At 54.4% G+C, this 22,653-nt stretch overlaps 5 protein-coding genes across 5 annotated transcripts; 2 read left to right on the top strand and 3 right to left on the bottom strand.

The window, feature by feature from the left end:
* Nucleotides 1-285: 285 nt before the first annotated feature.
* Nucleotides 286-5,712, top strand: MRS44_001769 (uncharacterized protein; the record flags this gene model as incomplete). Its single annotated transcript, XM_046273411.2, has 6 exons — nt 286-509; nt 742-1,351; nt 1,782-1,882; nt 1,936-2,506; nt 2,569-5,118; nt 5,173-5,712. The coding sequence occupies 6 exons, from the start codon at nt 286-288 to the stop codon at nt 5,710-5,712; spliced, it is 4,596 nt and encodes a 1,531-aa protein (XP_046137953.2).
* Nucleotides 5,713-6,584: 872 nt separating this feature from the next.
* On the bottom strand, nt 6,585-9,351 carry MRS44_001770 (uncharacterized protein; the record flags this gene model as incomplete). The annotated part of the gene is made up of 15 exons (XM_046274813.2): nt 6,585-6,681; nt 6,738-6,885; nt 7,030-7,083; nt 7,285-7,312; nt 7,370-7,486; nt 7,539-7,585; nt 7,638-7,699; nt 7,777-7,807; nt 7,862-7,990; nt 8,491-8,534; nt 8,633-8,775; nt 8,834-8,853; nt 8,920-8,935; nt 8,996-9,104; nt 9,161-9,351. 15 exons carry the CDS (start codon nt 9,349-9,351, stop codon nt 6,585-6,587), a joined length of 1,236 nt encoding a protein of 411 aa, XP_046137952.1.
* A 2,778-nt stretch (nt 9,352-12,129) lies between these two features.
* MRS44_001771 (uncharacterized protein) lies at nt 12,130-13,535 on the bottom strand (the record flags this gene model as incomplete). The annotated part of the gene is made up of 4 exons (XM_046274812.2): nt 12,130-13,132; nt 13,228-13,300; nt 13,349-13,398; nt 13,471-13,535. The coding sequence occupies 4 exons, from the start codon at nt 13,533-13,535 to the stop codon at nt 12,130-12,132; spliced, it is 1,191 nt and encodes a 396-aa protein (XP_046137951.2).
* Nucleotides 13,536-14,201: 666 nt separating this feature from the next.
* MRS44_001772 (uncharacterized protein) lies at nt 14,202-17,930 on the top strand (the record flags this gene model as incomplete). Its single annotated transcript, XM_065623818.1, has 5 exons — nt 14,202-14,221; nt 14,286-15,049; nt 15,127-16,619; nt 16,679-16,766; nt 17,365-17,930. The coding sequence occupies 5 exons, from the start codon at nt 14,202-14,204 to the stop codon at nt 17,928-17,930; spliced, it is 2,931 nt and encodes a 976-aa protein (XP_065480234.1).
* A 2,790-nt stretch (nt 17,931-20,720) lies between these two features.
* MRS44_001773 (uncharacterized protein) lies at nt 20,721-21,534 on the bottom strand (the record flags this gene model as incomplete). The annotated part of the gene is made up of 2 exons (XM_065623819.1): nt 20,721-21,100; nt 21,360-21,534. The coding sequence occupies 2 exons, from the start codon at nt 21,532-21,534 to the stop codon at nt 20,721-20,723; spliced, it is 555 nt and encodes a 184-aa protein (XP_065480235.1).
* Nucleotides 21,535-22,653: the final 1,119 nt, after the last annotated feature.

The following is a 22,653-nucleotide window of genomic DNA, read 5'->3' on the forward strand; positions in this document are numbered from 1 at the left end:
TCATCAGCACACATGACGAGAGGTCAGACAAGATATGTAGAGATCACAAAATCAATTCCATGCATACTCGAATAATGTATATGAGGAAATATCGAAGGAAACGCGAATTACGACGTATGCTATTACTGTATCTCTGTTGTCATGGCGAGGCTGACAATGTCTTTTGCCCGACCATAGCCGACCTCGGCGCTCCAACTGATAAGATAAAGCCGCGAATTATCGCCCTCCAATTGCCCCAAACACCCCGAGATAAGCCCGCGCTAACGCAAAAGAATCCGTCACGTGATGCGGATTCTTCCGCGCCTTGCTCAGATCTCGTCACCCGAGCCGGAGGGAGCTCTTCGCAAGTTTGCAAGAAAGGCTGGATTTCCAAGTGCACAACCCAACCGAGCCGACCTTCATCACCCCCCCACCTGTGGTTTCTGCCTCTGCTTCATCTTCGCCATCAGTCTCGCACATGCCCGCCTCCATGTAGAGTGCCCCTGGCGCTGGCCTTTTATCCATTTGGTGTAAGTCTTTGTATTGTTTCCATCATGTCGCGATCGCCTCTTCCTCTCCTGAGCTGTGGGTGTGTCGCTTGTCGCCCACGTCTGCAGGATTAGTCTCGACCTTCACCTCCAGGTATCTCTGTCGTGATTCAGCAACGCTGAATGATTTGGGAATGGCTGCCCATCACGGCGCACCGGAGCTCAAATGAACTGTTTTGCTGATGCGTCCCCTCCAACAGAAGAGCATGAACAGCCAGAAGCTACACGGTAGTGGCCCTCCAGCATACGATCGAGAGCGCGAAATGGACGACCGACACCGAGCACTGCAACAACGCGAGGAGATGGCCCGTCGAGACCAAGAACGAGAACGAGAGCGCGACCGGGAGCGCGACCGAGAGCGGGAGTCCGGCGATCGGTACCAGGCGACAACTCACCACAGCAGCGCTGGCTCCATTCCCATCCACCAGCCGGTAGCATCGCGGATCCCCGGTGCAATCCACAGTCCCGGCGGATTGCTTGCGAACCATAACGGGAATCCCCAGATTCCTCTTGGCGCCCCCTCTGGTGGTCCCCTGGCCACCTTCGGCGGGCCGCTGCAGAACGAGCACGGCCGGCCAGTCCAGCACGGAGGACAAGCCAACGCAAACCCTCAGCACCCCATGTTCGCGCCGATGCCACATACCACCGCGCCCCCGACCTCGTCGCAGGCCGCGGCGAGCGGTGTCGCCGCCGTGTTTGGTGGCCCCCTACAGCAAGAAGGTCAGCGCGGGGCTCAGCAGGGCGCGCCATTCCCAGGCGCCGCTGGCTCGGCGGCTCACCAGATTCCTGGAGGCATCACTCAGGGACAGCAGCCAATTTTGAATGTGAGTCTATGTGATGTCATTGTTGGCCTTGTTATTATTTGGCGGGTGGCATGTATGGGGAACAATTACTGTTTGTTGTTTGCGCGTCGTTGTTAGCCAGTCGCCTTTGAGCTGGCGATGCGACAAGCCGCCAAACGGGTAGCTATGGCTCTGCAATGCTCCTTGCATCCCGGCTAGTGTCTACCCTGAGATGATCTGGGCGCCTTTTGTGTCTTGCTATGCAACGCAAGCACGCAGCCTTCTGTCCCGCTTGCATCCTGGCAGCTTTTGTTTAACATCACCACCAAACATCGCCCATAAAGCCCCCTCGGACAGTCTTAGCAGATGCCGGCAGCCCCGTTGACATCTTCTACAAGCACTACTCATGCTTGTGTTTCCTTTCTTTGCACGGTCGTGGCCATGTTGAATTGCTTGCTAATGCTTCTCCTAGGATGCCCTCACCTACCTGGACCAGGTGAAGGTGCAGTTTCATGACCAGCCTGACGTATACAACCGCTTCCTTGACATTATGAAGGACTTCAAGAGCCAGGCGTATGTCAATCACTACAAGTGCTGAGAGGGACAATTACTGACGGAATGCGTAGCATCGATACTCCGGGTGTCATCAATAGAGTTTCGGAGCTGTTCGCGGGACATCCCAACCTGATCCAGGGCTTCAACACTTTCTTACCTCCTGGTTACCGCATCGAGTGTGGTGCTGGCAATGATCCTAACACTATCAGAGTTACGACTCCCATGGGCACCACAGTGCAGTCTATCACAGGCCGCGGGAACCAGGGCGACGGCCATGGACCTGCTGCGGCGAGCCAGCCCATCTTTCCTGAGCGGGGTGGCCAGTGGCAGCAGAGGCCACAGCACAGCATTGAGAGCCCCGAGGCCCAGTTCAGCACACCCGTGCAGAATGGCGCAAGCCTCTTTGTTCAAGCTGCAGCTCAGAATGCGGCCAGTTTCGACAACTCTGGCTCGGGCCAGCGACGCGGTCTGCCACAAGGCAGTTCTGGACCCGGCGAGGGGGGGCCAAACGCTCGTCATGCATTGACACCCACCCCTTCGGGTCCGGCTGCAGTAAATGGCAATGCTGCGAACCAGGCAAACATGGAGCGCCGTGGCCCCGTCGAATTCAACCATGCTATCAGCTACGTGAATAAGATTAAGGTAAGCCAGCCCCCCTGATTGCTGCTCCCGCCGAGGCACGGCGTATACTAATCATGGCCAAGAACCGCTTCCAGGACAAGCCTGAGATTTACAAGCAATTCCTTGAAATCTTGCAGACATACCAGCGGGAGCAGAAGCCCATCCAGGACGTGTATGCGCAGGTGACGACCCTGTTCAACTCGGCCCCGGACCTGCTGGAGGACTTTAAGCAGTTCTTGCCAGAGTCTGCTGGCCAGGCGAAGCAGACACCGGGCCGAATGGAGGATGGGACCCCGACCGGTCCAAGCCATACACCGCAACCTGCCATGAGGGATGGCCAGAAGATGCCCCCCTTGGGTAGCTTTGCGCCACCCGCAAGCGCGAGCAAGGACAACAAAAAGCGGCTCCGGGCGGACAAGCAGGCAGCTCAGCCCGCAACTGTCCTCGCTGAGGTGACGGCGGCAGCTCGACTGGTCCCTGCTGCTGTGAATGGCAACAAACGACCCAAGCTCAACCACGCCAGAGCGTCTGGCGAGGGCTCCGCAGTAGAACCAACGCTCACCCCTGTCATGCCAGAGCCCTATCCGCCACGATCCTCGTCAACGTCCAACCAGGATGAGATTGCCTTCTTTGAGCGCGTCAAGAAGTTCCTTAGCAACCGATCTTCGATGAACGAGTTCCTGAAGCTCTGCAACCTCTTCAGCCAGAACATCATTGACCGAAATACATTATTTCACAAGGGAGCCCTCTTCATTGGCGCGAATCCTGATCTGATGAACTTTTGGAAGAGCTTCGTGGGAGTAGAGACTCAGGATGTCATCATTGACAACCGGCCGGCACCGCCAACGGACAAGGTGTCCCTCAGCAACTGCCGTGGCTACGGTCCAAGCTATCGATTGCTTCCGAAGCGAGAGCGCCTCAAGCCCTGCAGTGGGCGAGATGAGCTGTGCAACTCGGTGCTCAATGACGAGTGGGCGTCGCATCCCACTTGGGCGTCTGAGGATAGTGGATTTGTGGCTCACAGAAAGAATCAGTTCGAGGAGGGTCTTCACCGTATCGAGGAGGAGCGCCACGACTATGACTTCAACATCGAGGCTAACCTCAAGTGCATCCAGCTCCTCGAGCCCATTGCGCAGCAGATGCTCGCCATGTCTCCCGCCGAGAGGGAGACATTCCAGATGCCTGCTGCGCTTGCTGGCCAGAGCACATCCATCTTCAAGCGTATCTGCAAGAAGATCTACGGCGATCGCGGCATCGATGTCGTCAACGACATGTACACCCATCCCTTTGACGTGGTCCCAGTCTTGTTGGCGCGCATGAAGCAGAAGGATGAGGAATGGCGATTCTCTCAACGCGAGTGGGAGAAGGTCTGGCACGCCCAGACCCAGAGCATGCACCTCAAGAGTCTTGATCACATGGGCATTCTTGTGAGGCAGAACGACAAGAGGAATCTGACGGCTAAGCACCTTGTCGATGTGATCAAGACAAAACACGAGGAGCAGCGCCGTGAACGATCATTGAACGGCAAGGCGCCTCGCCACCAGTTCGTCTGGGACTTTGCCGACAAGAACACGGTCATTGACCTCCTTCGACTGATGATGCTGTACAGCTTGCACAACGGACAGCACAGCAGCCAGGAGAAGGAGCGCATTCTCGAGTTTTTTGAGATGTTCATCCCCGCCTTCTTTGACATCCCCGAGGAAGCCATCCAGGATAAGCTCCCTAAGATTCCTCCAGATTCTGGCGAAGAGGAAGTGGAGGACCACACGCCTGCTGAGTTGACCAACGGCCGCAGCCGCCGTAACGGCAGGAAGGGAGATCTTCTTAGAGGGGTTCTCGATCCCGGCCGTAACGGTAGCAAGTCGCGGGGACACAAAGACAAGGACAAGGATAAGGATAAGGACGACAGCACCTCTGGCAGCAAAGAGACTACCCCCGATGTCACTTCGGCCAACGAAGAGGAGATGCCCGATGCCTCTGAAGACACGGCCCACCCAGATGTTTCTAATGAGCGATGGATGCCCAGCATCCCCAAGCCGTTCATGGTTGGGCAGAGCGATGCTCTCTTGAGCACGGACGGCGAGCTGAAAGCCGATGGGTTCTTTGCACGGCCGTGGTACAACTTCTTCTGCAACCAGACGCTGTTTGTCTTCTTCAGCATCTTCCAGACTCTATATAAGCGACTCCAGGACCTCAAGGACAGCAAGGCAGCCGTGGCCAAGGAGGTTGACCGTCTCAGTAAACCGAAGCCTGCTAGAGACATTGGCTTCACTGAGAACCATATGAAGTTCTTCGACAGGAACGACGACCCCGATACCTACTGGCCCAAGACACTGGAGCTCATCGAGGAGTACATCACAGGCGACGTCGACGAGACGCGGTATCAGGACGTGATGCGACACTACTACCTCAAGGCAGGGTGGAAGGTGTACACGATCCAGGACCTTCTCAAGACTCTGTGCCGGCTTGCCCTCACATGCAGCAGCACCGACGCGAAAGAAAAGACTCCTGATCTGATTCAGCAGTACATTGCTAGCCGCGAGAAGGAAGAGACTAGTTACCAAACCGAGATCAGCGCTAGGAAATTTGCCGAGAAGTGCGTTAAGGACGGAGACATTTTTGTCATTTGCTGGGTAAGTGAACTATCTTGAACGGTCAAGGTTGATCCTTTCTAACACCATGATTAGTTCCCCGCCAAGGCTGAGGCTTCTGTGCGATGGCTCCAACGGGAGGAGACAACATTCTACATGGACGAGATGCAACTCCGCGAGCGTTGGCAGTACTACATCTCATCATTTATCCGTGTCGAGCCCACCGAAGGAGTACCTAGGTCCAAGCTTCAGAAGGTGGTCCTCACGCGGAACCTCCCCTCTGGCGACGCCGACGCAGACGAGGACGCCATTCCCAAGCCTGTTTCCTACAGCGAGAACTTGACCATCAGCATTTGCCTCAAGAGCTCCAAGATGGCGTGGGCCCCGGGCACGTCCGAGTACGTTGTCTATGATCAGGCTCCCAAGACGCGGGAACAGCGCGACCGCCGGGACAAGTTCCTCCGTGCGCTGACGGGGTACCGCGAGAGCAAGCTGCTCGAGAAATGGGTGCACAACCCGTCGTGGACAAAGGACCTCAGCCCTGAGGAGGTGCAGGAGCAGAACAAGAACTTCCGCCGGTGGATGGACGAGGGCGTTGTGCCTCCCAGTGCTGCTGAGGACGTGGACATGGAGTAGCGCTCTGCCTCGGAACAGTCAGTGGCTGAGACGTCTGAGGGACACGTCGGTGGGTGGGTTGATGACGACCTAGATCGAGATACCATCATCGACCGTGAGTGAGAGAGAGGGCGGGTAAGAAAGGATTGATTCAGTTACGGGAAAAAAAATAAGCATGGCCAGACAAAAATGCCCTCCCGGCTCGGTCGGTCGTACATATACGGGATATGGCTGGTGGTTTGCAGGGAGGTCATAGAGAGGGAGAGGGTGAGGCCTGGCATGCATGATTCAAGGAAGAAAGGAAGGTTCGGGTATTTCACCAGCGTTCATTTCATGTTATTTTTTTTGGTTGATTCCATGCAATGTTTTTTTCTGTTTTGCAGTTCCCTGTCTCTTTAATCAAGACATGGACCTGACCGACTGTAGGAGAATAGTTGCGTAACATTCCGCCTTGTTTGTGCTTCTCCTGACGGGAGAGGCCAAACTATGAGGACAAGAAGCCCTCTCTGGCCTGTACTCTAGAACTAAATAGCCACTGCATATTCATGATTCATATACGTCTTTTACTCTATTTTACAGGCTGTGTCTCATTTGATAGCTTGTCTGATTGGTCCATTTTTGCTGTCGTCACTGCGCACCAGCTCGCTGTGAAGTCCAGAGCTTGAGTTCACTCAGAACCCCAGGTGTAAGTGGTGATTATTACGCCAGATGAAAGGCCACACGCGAAAAGGGCAAGCGAAATATCTCAACGTATTTGATATCTTTTCTCATTTTTTTTTCTTGTTGTTCATCTCATATGCTTTTCCAAGGGCTCATTATTCTTGAAGCTATCTGTAATAATCCCTGACCGTCCACTCTCTGTGTCACTTTCACTTTTTCCAGTTCTCTTCCACTTAGGATTGGAGTTCGAGGTGGTAGGATCGAATGATGGAATCGGCATCGTCGACGGCAAGAGGACGGATGTCGGCCAAGGCCTTGATCTTTTGTGTCCTAGAATCCAAGTTAACAAGGGGTTCATAAGTCCACTAGGCACGAGGGGATCTTACACTTCCTTGATTTGATCGTCAGTCATGGTCAGGCCAAGCTGCTCGACACGGCTCTTGATGGCGTTCCAGCCAGTGAGTCTTGAGGCAAAGTGGACGTATCGGCTCATGCCGAAATCGGCCGGGTCGATGATCTCATATGTTGAAGGCGCTGGCTGATGTTAGCAGTGATTGAGGTGTAATTGCTGCCACGATTGCCCCTCTTCTCCCTCCAGAGACGAAATTTTCGGAGGAGATTAAGACGGGGGATCGCGTCCAGCTAAGAAAGACAAAGTAGATGAAAATGGCGACGTACAGTTGAGAATAGCCTTTGAGTGTATGCCGGCCTTGTGAGAAAACGCACAAAATCCTGTTTAACAAGTCAATTCGTGCTCAAGAGGCGTTGATGTGTCGTTAAAGCGCAGTCGCAAGATAGTGGTAGGACGCGGGAAGGCCTCAGGGTGGTCACGTGACACAATCACTTCCACTTTGACCCACTTATTGGCTCATTCACTTGGGATTTGCGCCAAAAAGCCAGGGAAAAAAGGCAAAGACTTGGGGAAAAACTCACCAGTCACGGGGTTGTTGAAAGGGATGTTCTGTCCTCATTGTTAGCCCGCATTGTCGCCGCGACGGTCATAGTTTGCTCATCTTACAATTTGGACATGGTCCGCAACGAGGTCTTCCAGCGCCAGGAGCTTGTGCAGCTTATATCTGGAGGTGACGTAGTCGTGGCTGCCAACGATCATGCGGGCGAGGAGACCACCCAGGGGCTATCACGGTGTTAGAAAGGTCAGGGGCGTGTCGGTGGCGTGGTACACATACAGTAATGCCGTTTCTCTCACCGATACCGAGAACACTGGTGTCGATGTCTGTTGTGGACCTGTCAGAGCTCATCCCTCGAATCTTGAATTCGCGACTTACGTGTGGCACCCGCCTCAAGAGCGGCGTGGGCGTTTGCGACGGCACACATGGTGTCGTTATGGCTATTGATTGAAACGTTAGTCCTGAAAATCACAAGTCCTTCAAGGTCGCCGCGACCAAGAATAGTCCGACTACATACAAATGAGTCTCGATATCACAGCCGACGACACCTGTTATCGAGTTAGTTAACAGCAGAATACCTCGAGCTCAGAGGATGGACTGACCTCGGAGAGTGCGCACGAGATCATAGACTTGACGGGGCGTGGCACATCCCACAGTGTCTGCAACACCCACGCGGTTGACGCCAGCCCGATCGACAGCACGGTAAAGATCAAGGAGGTCCACCAGGTCGCCTAGAGGAATTTGTTAGTCGTGTTGTAGAATGACGACGGGATGAATGCAGTGCGAGAGAATCCTGCTGGCTGCCATCTGATGCAATTGAAATCCTCCCCAACTGGCCTCGGGGAGCTGTCATGGTTTTGGGCCCGGCTCTCATCTTTCAGTCATGATAAGGGACGGTCAACCCTCTTCCTCCGGCGTCTGAGCGCGATATGCATGTGCCGGCTGCTGGGCTTGAAAGACGTGATGCGAACCAGAAGATATTGGCGGGGTAGGCATAAACAAATCGTTGGTGCATATCGAGTTCAATAACCGAAGGGCGAGGATGAAGCGGGAGTCCCATATCATGACCGAAGTGTTGGAGTCGGCCCAAACTGTGACAGCTGCGAATGCCGGGGGCGAGTATATCGTGCCAATCAGGGCTACCAGATACACACAACCCAATTGCTTCGATGGAGGCCAGAGAAAGAGCCAAGGAGGCGGAAGAAGAATGAACCGAAGAAGGAATACTGACTTCTGAAACTGTCTTCACTTGAGAAGCGAACCTCGACGCCGCGGCTGCGAGCTTGGTCAGCTTTCATGTCTCGGAGAACTCTGACGCCCCCTCGACGGTCTGTGCAAAACAGTGTCTTTCCCCCAATGGGCTGATGACATACCTCTTGATGTAAGCGATAACCTCGAGGGCGGTCTTCTTGATGTAGTCCATGTCCTTGCCATGGGAGTGCTCCCGAAGCTGCTTGGAGGTGCCAATGACGACGTCGACACCATCGACTCCTGTGTCGCAAGCAAGCTTGGCATCCTAGATGGTCTGTTAAAAAAATCATGTTCCCGGGACAAAACTTGCTGATTCAACTCACTTCCATGTTACACCGCACATCTGCAAGTCGTTAGCCTATTAGTTAATCGGAAGCGGGGACGTCGCCGATGTGGGCGCGGGACTCACGGGTCAGGATCTTGGACTGTAAAGGTTGTCAGCATTCTGCAAAAGTCACAGGTCAAGAAGTTAATGGAGAACTGACCTTGAGGCCAAGCTTGCAGATGGCCTCGCAGTCCTCACGCGATTGGGGAGAGGCAGCAGGAGAGGTGAGCTCGATGTACTCGACACCAAAGTCGGAGAGAGCAGTGGCGCTGCAGGAGAGCCGTTAGTCAAGTCGGGATGGAATCGGAGTTGGTCCTTGGCTAACATCTTGATCTTGGCCTCCCTGTCGAAGAAGGCATTGGCGAATTGCTCGCCTTCTCGGAGTGTACTCTCGATGATCTGGAACCGGTTCGTGTTGGAGAGGAAGTCACCGACGGACTGGTAAGGCGATCCCGCGTGGTGACCACCGCGGTTGGGGTTGCCATTGGCAGGGGCGGATTCGGGCTCGGGACACATGATGAGAGATTTGGTCTGGCGGAATTCGAGTCAATTGGAGTAGGAGATCGATTGTTTGTTTGATGAAGATAGAAGTGAAGAGGAAGAGAGGAAGGGGACTAACACATATACCTACGTTAGTGGGAATTGTGCGTCGGATGGAGGGGGAGGGGGGACAGGAAAAAAAAACTTTGGACGGGATAGGCTAAGGGTTGTTTCTCACTACACACTGTGTGACGTTTTGCATGCTCGTCTCTGGTAGTACATCTTCTATCGTAGAGATACTTTCAACTACCTATATGTACAGTGTGGATCTTGCTCACCGCATCGACTGTGCGGTCCATCTGCAGGAGGGATCCATGACTCACGTCCAATGACTGCGTTACCCCAGGTCCGTACTTCGGCCCATGATCCATTTTTATCACAGTCACAGATTCACCTGGGCGGGTTGACCGAAGAATAGCAGTAGGCGGATTACTCACCCCACAGATTGGTAACTTGACTAGTCCTGTGGTGCATTGCGCAAAGTGAAGGTTGAGTTTTTGCTTCCAAAGTTGCCAGTCTGGAGTCTGTTTGACTGAGAGCAGTGTTTTCCTAGTGACAAAGAATATACTTTATGATTGGGTTAGAACTCTGTGAATGTGAATGGCAGAAAAGGGATGGTCGAGCACCTGTCCGTGAAACATAAAGTCAACCCGTCTCTGCCTCGAGTTTCCACCTACCTACCTAGGCAGTTGCCATGCAGTGGGAGATTAGATTCTTACCTAAAGAAGATCAGATAGTTTCTAGGAATAACTTAGTGGAATTATAGAATAGGTATCTTATTATTTTATAATTTCATCTCATAGTTTCGTTATTGTTAGGTTATGTTTATCCTTTTTATTCCTTTCGCTGGCCAAGTCTAAGTGTCTTCATTTCTCACGACCGTTTGTCAGAGTGTGTTTTCAGTTAGCAGGTGACTGATTGGCAAACAAGACCGACATTCGGACTAGCAAATATTCCTGAGATTTCAGCTTGTGTAACCGTAATTACTGTCACCTTCACGCGCAGCTAAATCCACGTTCAGCAGCTCAAGAAATACCACAAAACCTCCCCTCCTTCCTGATCTATTGGCACTTTGGACCAAGCCATTAAGGTTTCCTGCCTCTCTGTCCCTCGTCCCGAGTGGACACTTTCGGTTGTTGGTTTCTTGTTGAAGATACTAGAGCTCGCTATGAAGCTCCTCTGAGGATGAGAAACATCGCGGGGGGATACAACTGTTCCTAAATTACTACGACTCAAGCTGTGCTAGCTGCAAGGTCAACAGCATCTTCGGCGAAAGGATGCCGTGCAGTCATCCATATCACGGTTGTATCCACCTAACGAGCAAAGCAAGGGCAGAGTAATCTATGGCTCAAAGAAGGCGAGTCTTGCTCCTCCTCTCAGAGCAAAAGCTCTTCGGGGACATCGGAGAATGCATTTAGCAGGAATTGGACAGGTGCTGAAGCAGTCGTTCTTGACATCATCGGACGTCGAGAGATTCCACAGCCTGGCGAAGGAGCGTGAAAACAAGCATGAGTCCATGAAGTTATGAACGCCAGACAATTACTACACCCAAAAAGAATTGTCGTTGCCGCCCACACCAGCCTTGACGAACCGCCTGTGGAAGAGATGCAGGTCACCGAATTTGACGGATGATAATCAGTTGCTCAAGAGATGTTCATCATTTCAAGAGGCTTGCTACGCTTACCGTGCTGTCATACTCTATGCCAAAAGCAGGTATCCCGCGACGGGGCCGTCGACTGTCTCTATATATTTAGCCAGCATTATGAGGATCATGGCCAGAAACTCTGACACTTGTATCGCCATGACCTGGCGACCCGCCAAGCAAGCAAGCTGGCTGAGCATTACGGGCAGGGTTCTACACTAATTGATATTGCTTCCTGGCAGCTAATCATGCGCAGTTGAGCTCGCCTATGAGCTGGTGAAGTTCATAGTTGAAAGTGATCTCACCCACGTTCGCGACCAGTCGCATGACTTTTTGTCCACGACACAGAAGTTCATCACAGATGGACCGTACGCACACGAGTCTCATTCAAGCATGGTCTCAGGCGACCAAGGACGAAAGCAGCCTTTAGCCTTCTTGGGCCAATCTGAGGGGGTCCTAAAGCCGATTTTGGCCAGAGGAATCCAAGGGTTTGTTGCCAGCCCCAAGTTTATCACCCGCCGAATGCTACTGACTCTGCTCTCTCCCAGACGAGTAGATGGGAAACGCTGTCTAAGTCGCAAGCGAGGCTGGCATCACCGAGTGCGAAAGGTGACGACGCACCTTGATATGCATCGATGTACTAGGCAAGGACGATAAATTCAGTGTACGGAAGCAAAGTCTTCCGCCCCAAGTTGCTATGGATGCCAAGGAGCCGGGGACGGCTTTGGAGACGGTATCGGTTGCAATTTCTTAGGTGCAACATTTGGATCCTCAATGAATTAGGTAGCACGGACATCTTGTCTGTTTGACAATTAAAAACTTACCATGCCGCCCCGACCTCTTTGGATTTGTGATAGCACAGAAGGTGTTGGGATCGTTAAATCACAACACAACTCAGATCTCACCAAACATTGACTTACTCACACTACGGATGAGTATCTGGTTGTAAGACACCCCAAGAAGGGCCTGAACTGAAACTAGGTTGTTGCCAGGGGTAAGGGCATCCAATGCCGAGGTATATTAGATATATGCTAACTTTTTTCTACTCGGTCCGCATAATTTGCGGTTCGTCATGTCATTCCAAATCATCACATTTCCCAATTCACCCCCTTTTATTGAAGGTTCTCAATAACGAGAGCAGAGGCACCGCCACCACCGTTGCAGATACCGACGCAACCAATCTTGGCCTTCTTCTCCTTCAGGACGGAGGTGAGGGTGGTGACGATACGGGCACCAGAGCAGCCAAGAGGGTGGCCGATGGCGACGGAGCCACCATAGACGTTGACCTTGTCGGGGTTGAGTCCGAGGATCTTGATGTTGGCGAGAGCAACAACGGAGAAGGCCTCGTTGATCTCGTAGAACTCGATCTGCTCGGGTGTCAGGCCAGCGTGCTTGATGGCCTTGGGGATGGCCAGCGAGGGAGCAACGGTGAAGCGCTCGGGCTCGCGCTCGGCATCACCCCAACCAAGGATCTTGGCAATGGGCTTGAGGCCGAGCTCCTTGAGCTTGGCCTCGGAGACAAGGACAACGGCAGCGGCACCATCGTTGATGGGCGCGGCGTTGGGGGCGGTGACGGTGCCGTCGGGCTTGAAGGCAGGGCGCATGACCTTGAGCTTGTCGACGTTCAGGTTCTTGACCTCATCGTCACGCTCGATCTTGACGGGGGGCTTGCCACGGCCACCGCTGACCTCGACGGGAACAATCTCGGTGAAGAGGCCAGCCTCGGTGGCAGCCTGAGCCTTCTTGTACGAGTTGATGGCGTACTCGTCCTGAGCCTCACGGGTGAGCTCGTAGTCCTGGGCGCAGAGCTCGCCAGCGAGACCCATGTGCTCCTTCTTGTACGAGTCGGTCAGACCGTCCTTGAGGACGCCATCGACGAGGGTCTGGTCGCCGTACTTGGCGCCGGTTCGGAGGTTGGGGAGGTAGTGAGGGGTGTTGGACATGGACTCGGTTCCGCCGGCGACGACGATATCGGAGGTGCCCAGCATAATGTTCTGAGCACCGAGGATGATGGCCTTGAGAGAGGAGGCGCAGACCTTGTTCACGGTCGTGGCAATGACGCTCTGGGGGAGGCCAGCGCCAATGGCACACTGGCGAGCAGGACCCTGACCGAGACTGTCAAAGTTAGCTCGAGTTACATAGGGTACGAGCAGAAGTTTCAAGCCATTGCTCAAGCTGAAGTTGGGTTGAAGGGGAGGAACGGAGCTTACCCAGCAGAGAGGACATTGCCAAAGAAGACCTCGTCGACAGCCTCAGGCTTGATACCAGCTCGCTCGACGGCGCCTATAGAGAGTTAGCTCCAGTTTCTGGCCATTGAGAGGTTCAACATACCCTTGATGGCGGTAGAACCCAGCTGAACGGCGGTCAAGCTCGACAAGGAGCTACAATTGTCAGCATCATGAACTCTCCGACCCAAATACCGCTCTTGCGAATATTTCTCTCGTTGTACTTACCCGAGGAACGAGCCAATGGGCGTACGAGCCGCAGAGACAATGTAGACGGGGGGAAGGTTAGACATTTTGGCGAAGGGTTTCTGGAGCGAGTTTTGGAGTTGCCGAGAGACTGAAGGTTCAGGACGGAGGTTTATAGATTGATAAAGGAGAGGAGGACGGGAGCGGAGCGGAAATCGGCGGGAAATTTGTTGAGGAAGGAAGCGAAATAGGTTGCTACTGCTTAATGAAATAGGCTAAGGTAGGCGCGGCGCGGTGCGGTGCAGGCCGGGCAGTTACTAACCTACCAAGAGAGTTACAGTACGTACAGGTATTATCGTGCCCCTCCTTCCAGGTGGGATGAAAACCTCCCAGCCTGCGGTTGCCATCAAAAATGGCAAGCGCAACACGGAAAATGGAGGGGCACCGGCTTTTGCGAATACGCCGCACTCGGCATCTGAAGGTGGTCCCCTGTCGTTTTCGCACGCGACCCCCACCGGTACCTGCCTCCGATCTCCGGCCAATGAGGGCCTAGTGGCATAGTGGGTCGCAGCCTTGCAGTAGCTCACGTGATTCAGCCTCGTCCGGTCCCATCGAAAAAGTTGGCGACGCGCGCAAGGCAGGGACGAAGCTGAAGCTCTGGGAGACAGTGACAGGATTGACGATTGGAGAAGCTGCATTTCCGCGTCGCCAACCCCTCCACTCTCTGCACATTGTTTTAGCATCTTGCGCCTCACTTAGCTGGAACGGGCAAGATGGATGATCTCTATGATGAGTACGTATCTTGTTTCCTTCCTGTCGCGATCTCCAGTTGCGGCGCGCTGACTTGTCGCGAATAGGTTCGGTAACTTCATTGGCGAGGAGGCCGGGTCCGAGGAGGCGTCCGAGGCGGGTGTCGAGGCTAGCGACTATGTTTACGACGATGAACCAGAGGAGGCGCCTGGTGTGACAGGCCAGGAGCTAATGGAAATTGATGGTATGAGCTCCCATGATCCTGCTCGATGGCCTTTGATGCTAACCTTGCGACTCGCAGATGGACCGTCCAACGCCATTATCCTCCACGAAGACAAGCAATACTACCCGACAGCCGAGCAGGTGTACGGAGCTGACGTCGAGACCCGCGTCGAGGAGGAGGATGCGCAACCCCTGACGCAGCCTATCATCGCGCCCGTCGAGCAGAAGAAGTTTAACATCGAGGAGGCCGACCTACCGCCCGTCTTTTTCGACCGCGAGTTCATGACAGACCTGATGAACTTCCCCGAGCAGACGCGCAACGTTGCGCTGGCTGGACACCTGCACCACGGAAAGACAGCCTTCATGGACATGCTCGTCCTGGAGACACATGACATCACAGATCGCCTCGAGCGGAGGGTTGGCAAGAACCGCGACGAGCAATTAAGATATACCGACGTCCATGTGCTGGAGAGGGAGAGGGGACTTTCTATCAAGGCGGCGCCGATGAGCTTGGTGTTGCCTAGCACCAAGGGCAAGTCGCATCTCGTCAACCTTATCGATACCCCCGGCCACGTCAACTTTGTCGATGAGGTCGCGGCATCATTCCGGCTGGTCGACGGCGTCTGTCTAGTAGTGGATGTCGTGGAAGGTGTCCAGATCAACACGGAGCAGATCATCAAGCACGCCGTTCTAGAAGACATACCCCTGACGCTCATCATCAACAAGATGGACCGTCTCATCCTCGAGCTGAAGCTCCCCCCAAGGACGCCTACTTCAAGCTCAAGCACGTTGTCGAGGAGGTCAACACAGTCATCACAAACACAGCACCCACAAAGGCGGCATCGAAACGGATAAGTCCCGAAAAGGGCAACGTCCTCTTTTCTTGCACAGATATGGGCTGGTGCTTCACCCTGCCGAGCTTCGCAAAGATGTACACCGACACGTTTGGTGATATCAACACAGAGGAATTTGCGAAGCGGTTATGGGGTGATGTCTACTATAATCCCAAGAAGCGAACCTTCTCTCGGAAACCCATTGATGAGCGGTCGGCGCGGTCATTCGTTCATTTCGTCCTTGAGCCCATCTACAAGCTCTTTACCCACTCCATCAGCGACAGCCCCGAGCAATTACGGCCGGTTCTGGCTTCGCTGGGCATCGAACTCAAGCCTTCCCAGTACAAGGCTGATGCAAAGGTGCTCCTGAAGCTTGTGTGTGAGCAGTTCTTTGGTCCCTCAACCGGCTTCGTGGACATGATCACCCAACACATCCCCTCCCCAATTGAGACCGCTGAGCGACTGCTCGAAAGATACTACACTGGACCTACGGATACCAAGGTTGCTGCTTCGATGAAGACCTGCGACCAGGACGGCCCCTTAGTTGTCCACGTCACCAAACTCTTCAACACAGCAGATGCAAAGAGCTTCCACTCTTTCGGCCGAGTGCTAAGCGGCACAGTTCGGCCGGGTATGCAGGTCCGTGTCCTGGGCGAGGGCTACTCCCTCGACGATGAAGAGGACATGGCCATGGCCTCCATCGGCGAAGTGTTTATCGGCGAGACAAGATACAACATTCCCACTGATGGTGTGCCCGCTGGTAACTTGGTGCTGCTAAGTGGCGTTGACAACTCCATTGTCAAGTCGGCCACTATCCTCCCGCCTAAGCTCGAGGATGACGAGGACGCTTACATCTTCCGACCGATCACACACTTTACCGAGTCTGTTCTCAAGGTGGCTGCCGAGCCCATCAACCCCTCAGAGCTACCCAAGATGCTTGACGGTCTGCGGAGGATCCAGAAGTCATACCCCCTCATCAACACCAAGGTCGAGGAGTCTGGCGAGCATGTCATCCTCGGCACTGGCGAGCTGTACATGGACTGCGTGCTGCACGACCTTCGACGTCTGTATGCCGACATGGACATCAAGGTCTCGGATCCCGTCACTCGATTCTGCGAGACGGTTGTCGAGACATCGGCGACCAAGTGTTACGCCATCACACCCAACAAGAAGAACAAGATCACCATGGTTGCTGAGCAGCTCGAAAAGGGCATCTCAAACGATATCGAGAGCGGTGCGGTCCGAATTCGCGATCCCATCCGCAAGGTGGCCAAGTTCTTCGAAGAGAAGCACGGCTGGGATAAGCTGGCTGCTCGTAGTATATGGGCATTCGGCCCCGACGAGACGGGCCCGAATATCCTCCAGGATGATACTCTCCCCACCGAGGTAAGCATATGCCTATTTCGTCTGCTGTCTAGTGACTGATACTGACAACAAAATCCCAGGTGGACAAGAAGCTCCTCACCACAGTCAAGGAGTCTATTCGACAAGGATTCAGCTGGGCAACCCGCGAGGGACCCTTGTGTGAAGAACGTAAGTTTGTTTCGTCTTACTTCTTCGTATTCCCTTCCCCATCACGTTCAAGCCAAGAGAAGGCTGTCAAGGTAGAGCACGTCAACTTCAAGTGAAGCCCTGCTGCCAGCCTCTCCTGGCGTGCCATACCCCTTCATTGGGCAGTGGATCTCTCAACAGGGGTCGTCCTCCCAGTCTCCCTGTGGGGGTTTGGACGAACCGTCTCTCCACTCGTTGATTGCACCATCCGTTACCCGCTCTCATGCAGCCCGCAATCCTGCTTGTCGCGCCGCCGCCGGCAAGAGATTTGGCTTGGGTGTGGGTAAACGTTTGGTCATGTCAATGATACCGTACCACCCGCGACGGAAAGGGTTCCACCGCTGGGTTGGGGGTTGCGACCTGTTCGTGGCACTACGGCCAGAGCCGCTACACCGCTCGGGTACAGCAAACGACAGTCTCAACTGCCCGGAGATCCTTTCCCCCATGGCGGTAGATAGCCCTGGGCAGGACTTGGCCCTGGCAGGATGGATGTAACCCGTGGCAGAGAGACAGAGACATGTCATCCAGGGAGAAATGCAGTGACCGACCAAAAGAAAAGAAACTGACGTGATGGACGCAGCAATCCGAAACACCAAATTCAAGGTGACCGACGTGCTTCTGGCCAACGAGGCCATCTTCCGAGGAGGCGGCCAAATCATCCCCACCTCCCGACGAGCCTGCTACTCCTCCTTCCTCATGGCATCGCCCCGCCTCATGGAGCCTGTCTACTCGGTCTCTGTGACTGGGCCTGAGGACTCGTACATGGAGGTGTACAACGTGCTATCACGGCGTCGCGGCCACGTGCTGTCGGACGGTCCCGTCGCCGGCACGCCGCTGTACCGCGTCAACGGCCTGCTACCCGTCATTGACAGCTTCGGCTTCGAGACTGACCTGCGCATCAAGACCCAGGGCAGCTCCATGGTGAGTCTCGTCTTTGACAGCTGGAGCATCGTCCCCGGCGACCCCCTCGATCGCGAACAGATCATCCGCCCACTTCAGCCCGCCACTGCACAGGCCACAGCCCGTGACTTTGTCCTCAAGACACGCCGCCGCAAGGGCCTCAGTGAGGACGTCAGCGTCAAGACCTTCCTCGAGCCGGAGTTTTACCAGAATCTCATGGAGAGTGGGATGCTGGGGGAGATGTGAGCAAGCCAGCAGGTGGCTTGAGACGAGTAAACTGGGGTATGACGAGACATGGGTTCCAGTTCGAAGAGGGGAGGGGAGGTACGCGCGGGATAATTGGAGTATTCTGTTCAAGTTGACACAAGTTCTTGAACCTCTACATGGTCGATGGACGGTGGACAGGGCAAGGGCCACATGTACATGGATGAATGTAGCAAATAGCAAGGACCAGATCGAAGTAAAGAGGGCCGCTCTAGAGACGAGGATTGGATTGCAAGGAATATTAGGGGCCAAGAGAACGATAGAAGGTTTCGGCGAGGCCAGGCCGCAGCACAAGCACAGGGGGGGTTGCCTACCCAGGTGCTGTCAAAGAAGAAGCAGGCCCAGTATCTTCAGACGGTCCCCGACTTCCGTGCGCTCTTCTCATCTGCCATGACGAATATCCGTCGTCTCTCTTGTTCCGCCTTCTGACGCGGTCGCGGGTGGTGCCGCCTTCCCTGTAAGACGTGACCTAGAGCCCTGCTCATGACAGGGCTCCTTGGGGCAACGGCGACGTAGCATGGGGCTATCGCGAGGTGAGAGCCCTATTTCCGCGCGGTCTCTACACATACGGTCGGATACAAAGTTATGAGCATGAAAAAGAGGAACGAAAGCAAAGCAATCCAAATGTGCAATATGTGACCCTCTCGGGCATCCTCCGAGAGCTTTCAACGTCTTGGTCTCTTCGCCAATTGCAACAGTGAACCGATTAGGAAGGCAGCAAAGGAAAGGAAAGTGTAATAGAGGAGGGCCTAGCAGAGAGAGGCATGGCCCTAATGCCCTCCATCGTCGAAACCTTGACTGAACCATGGCTGGTGATCTTGATGGCCGTCGGTGAGGAGACGATTAGCCCCGAGCCTGATCCTCGTGGCTTGTGGGTGAATGACGAAGAAGTTTATAAGCATATGGGCTAGTCAACAGGGGCAGTTGACGGGAAGTAAGGTTTGCCAGGGTATCGGAAGGCCTGGCTATGCCATGGGCTCATGAGGGCGGTACGTAGTACAGACCAGACTATTCGGTGAGCGAGCAGAACGGCGACCTGAGGACGTAACATTCGTCTCTCTGCTGACGAGAGCAGGGGGAATTAGACATCCCCTGTTGCCATGTGACGAGTCATCAAGATCACCATAGCAAAGACAAGACAGACTTGAGCTATAGGACCAGAGCAATAAGACCTGGAAAGCTCATCCTCCCTCGCCAAGATTGCGCGGACAATGACAACCGAGCCCGTTCCTTGGAATGACTGATCGACACGCACGCATGGCTTCAAGTCTCTGCAACTCGCGCCCTGCAGAGCCTGCTGGGTGCGCACCAATCCAGAGTTGCCTACCGTCGGGGGCGCATCGCGGGAGTTGCAAAGATCGGGGGATCGTCACGCAGAAGCAAGGTTGCGTCTTCCCCAAGCATTCGACACGGTCGAGCGGCATCTGCGAGAATGATCCCCGGGTGTCCAGAACAACCAACAGCCCATACCATCCCATCACATCGGGGGAGCGGGGTCAGGGGACAATAGCCTCAATAACAAACAGCCCTGGTGCCAGGGGCGAGGTGAGAGAACGGTTGGTGTGCGTCGACATCGAAAGACGGCTTCTTGGTCTGCAGGCGCCTACGTAGGACAAACCTGACAGGGTCGAGTCACGCAGTGCCATGATATGATAATCTGTGGCGGCAAGTTTAAATCCCCAGTGGCCTCTGGCCTACCAGGCGGGCGCTACTCGTCTTGGCGGGACATGCCAAACAGTCCTCGTCTGCTGTTGACCCAGATGGGCGGGAAGCGCACAAGCACACGGCTCCAGTGCCCTACGCTCCCCAGGGTCCCATGCCAAGGCGACCCTGGGATCCTGATGGAGCTCCTGAAAAGGGCCGACGCGATGGGCATGACGTCTCCTGACGGCAACTTCCGTGCCTGTCGACAAAGGCTGGGTGAACCATGGGGCCAGATTCGAGGCCGGGCTGTTTGGAATTGCGGCGACGGAAGTGGGGGACGTTGGAGCGGGTGATATAGGGCGTGTTATGATACAACAGGGGACCCCAAACCGGAAATGAAATCGCGGAATCTGGTCGGAGACGTCTCGTGCATGGTTGGTGGAGTACAACGGTCTGAAGGGCATGGCAGGTAGCCAGCCACGAATCTCGAAGGCGGGTGAATATGACTGAGTGCTGGAATTAACGACAAAAGCCGAAGTATCGATGGCTGAGCTTTCATGAGCTGATAGTTCCATAGGTCACCGTCGTCGACCAGTGATGGTGAGGTGACCAGTGTCGCACCCGAGCAACCACCAACCAACGTATGCTCGTGAGGCTATCGAGATGCAATCCTCGACGTTGGCTTCAGAAGAGCAGGGCATACTCCAGAGGGTGGACTTCGGATCAAGACTCGTACCGAGGAGCGTGGCTTGTCCATGGCTGAACCTTAATTAGATGAAAGCCATCCTTGGGGACCCCTTGCGGATCTGCCCATCCTCCAATCAAGTACTTTGATCCCCCGCAGTCCAATCGACCTTCTCATCACTCCCAATGCAACGGTTCGGTCTCGCATCGCAATAGACTACTCCGTGTTCGCTACCGACATTCGAGACAAGGTAGTATTCCGGCTTCTTACCAGCCGCATCCGACTCGATATAGCATTCCGCGCGCTTGTTTAGCCAACTTTGAAATGCCAGTTCAGTTCAGTCAATGACAACATAGGCTGAGTGGCAGCAACGACAGGCAGCGGAATATGACTGACTCTACACCCATTCCAGTCTGCGATGGCAACAGAGAGAGATCCTTGGCTTAGGCGCAGGTTTCCAACATCTTATCCAGAACACCCTTCAACGTATCGTTCTCCAAAGCTGCGGCAACTCGCTCCTTGTCGCCCAACTGCTTGTTCACTTGATCATCCTGATTATGACTGTTCTCCTTGCAGGTTACGTCAACTCGGTAGTTGGGCGGCAGTGCCTGCTCAAGTCGTACCCGCACTCCAAGACCAATGACCGTGGCCAGCGAACAGTGTGTGATTGTGGGCGTGATTTCAACCACCACTTGGACGATGGTATTGGCATCAGGAACACCCAAGGAAGGGGAAGGAGTGATGTGAATGTCAGACAGGTTGATGACCGACAGCTGACCCAGGGAAACGGGGTGCTCTGGATCCGAGATTGTTGAAATCAAGTCTGTGGAGTATTAGCTTTGATTCGCCATATGCAGACTCCATATTCAAGGCAATGAAACAACCAGGAGAGGGTCATCTGAACTGCCATGTCTCAAACAGCCCAACGAGTTGCCCCCTGTCGGAGTGGGGTAGAGACACCGCCTGATTGAGGGTCGATTGTTGATACACAAACAAGCAAAGGGCTAGGGTTCAAGACTTGCCATAAATCTCTTGCTCATCGATAGCCTCAGGCGTAAACTCATCCTGCCAGTCATTCCCACGAGGCCATGTCGCCAACCCTTGTCCACAGAAAGGGCTTGATAGATATGATGGCTTGGCAAAGATGAGCTCGTCGTACTTGGATTCCGGGCCCCGACGTGGCTCAGCTTTCTTCTGACGGGTAGGGAGCTGGGAGGCGCTCAGAATGGTTGGGTTCGCATTGTCCAAGGTCGCCATCGCGATGGTTAGGGCAGGGGCCACAAACTGACTCGGTAAGGATACGTGATGGTCCCGAGGGAGGATGCGTTGGCTGAGTCTAGAAGAGATGAGGTAGTGGAGATGATGACAGCAGCGTGGGATGCTAGCTGAAGCCTTGATGATCTGGTTGATGACGGACAAGGGTCGTTGATGTGGATGGGTAAGGGGATTGGAGAGCGAAGTTCAGAGAGGGGGAGATTTGATCTGGTGACGCCACATTTGATCAGCCAGCGGCCTGAGGCGCAGCACGGACCAAGGGTCAGGTCTTCTCCAACAATTCAATGCTAGCAACCAATCAAGTTGCGAGAACCGTGAGCGTCCCATGAGCATCATGTCGTTGGGACCCAAGAATGGATGCCATGCCATGCATTCAGGGGCAATGCCTCGTGTTCCAAGGATTGTAGCCCAGGATGTCATCGAGAGATAGTAACTTTTTACGTTCCATCAGCGATATCCAACGGTCGAAGCATGCATGAACCGTGAGCCGGATGGTGAGCGCCACTGGAATGTAGACTATGTGACGACCGCTAAATTCGAACTATGCGCGGGTTCGGGCAGATCAATGTTCCCGACTTCTAAATGATCGCTTGGGGATTGGTGAGCTAGATTGACCGGAGGAACTAATAGCTAGTAGTAGTCCTGTAGGCTTCGTCCAGCCGCGTTCTCTCGGGGCAAAACCAGACGGCGGGGTGGTTCGCGCAATATTTGGATCATCCCTTGTTGGGTGTCCCGGCCGAGAAGGCTTCTGGAATCTCCGTCGAAGGGCTGAAGAGAGTGCCGACACCCTTGCATGGAACGCGCCCCGAAGCCGCGTGGAAGCCCATCTTTGTTGCGATAGGGCGGCGCACCACGCGTGGCGGTTGACCATGGCGTGCGATCCATCGCAAGCGACCTCGGGGACACTTCTCAAACGGGACAAATCTTGGACTGTTGGATTTACGCCGGATGCATCCCGAAGCATGTTTTGCCGCAGTGCGTCCCAAGTGCCGACACGACGATCATGGACTCTGCCGGATGCTCCACGGCCCGATTCGAGTGGGCACGAGAAAACGTGCCAGATTGACTTTGATGCCCGCTGGCGACGCCCTCAAAGGATCG

Source organism: Fusarium solani (genome assembly GCF_023522795.1).
Source record: "Fusarium solani strain SB1 chromosome Unknown bctg00000000, whole genome shotgun sequence".
Taxonomy (NCBI): domain Eukaryota; kingdom Fungi; phylum Ascomycota; class Sordariomycetes; order Hypocreales; family Nectriaceae; genus Fusarium; species Fusarium solani.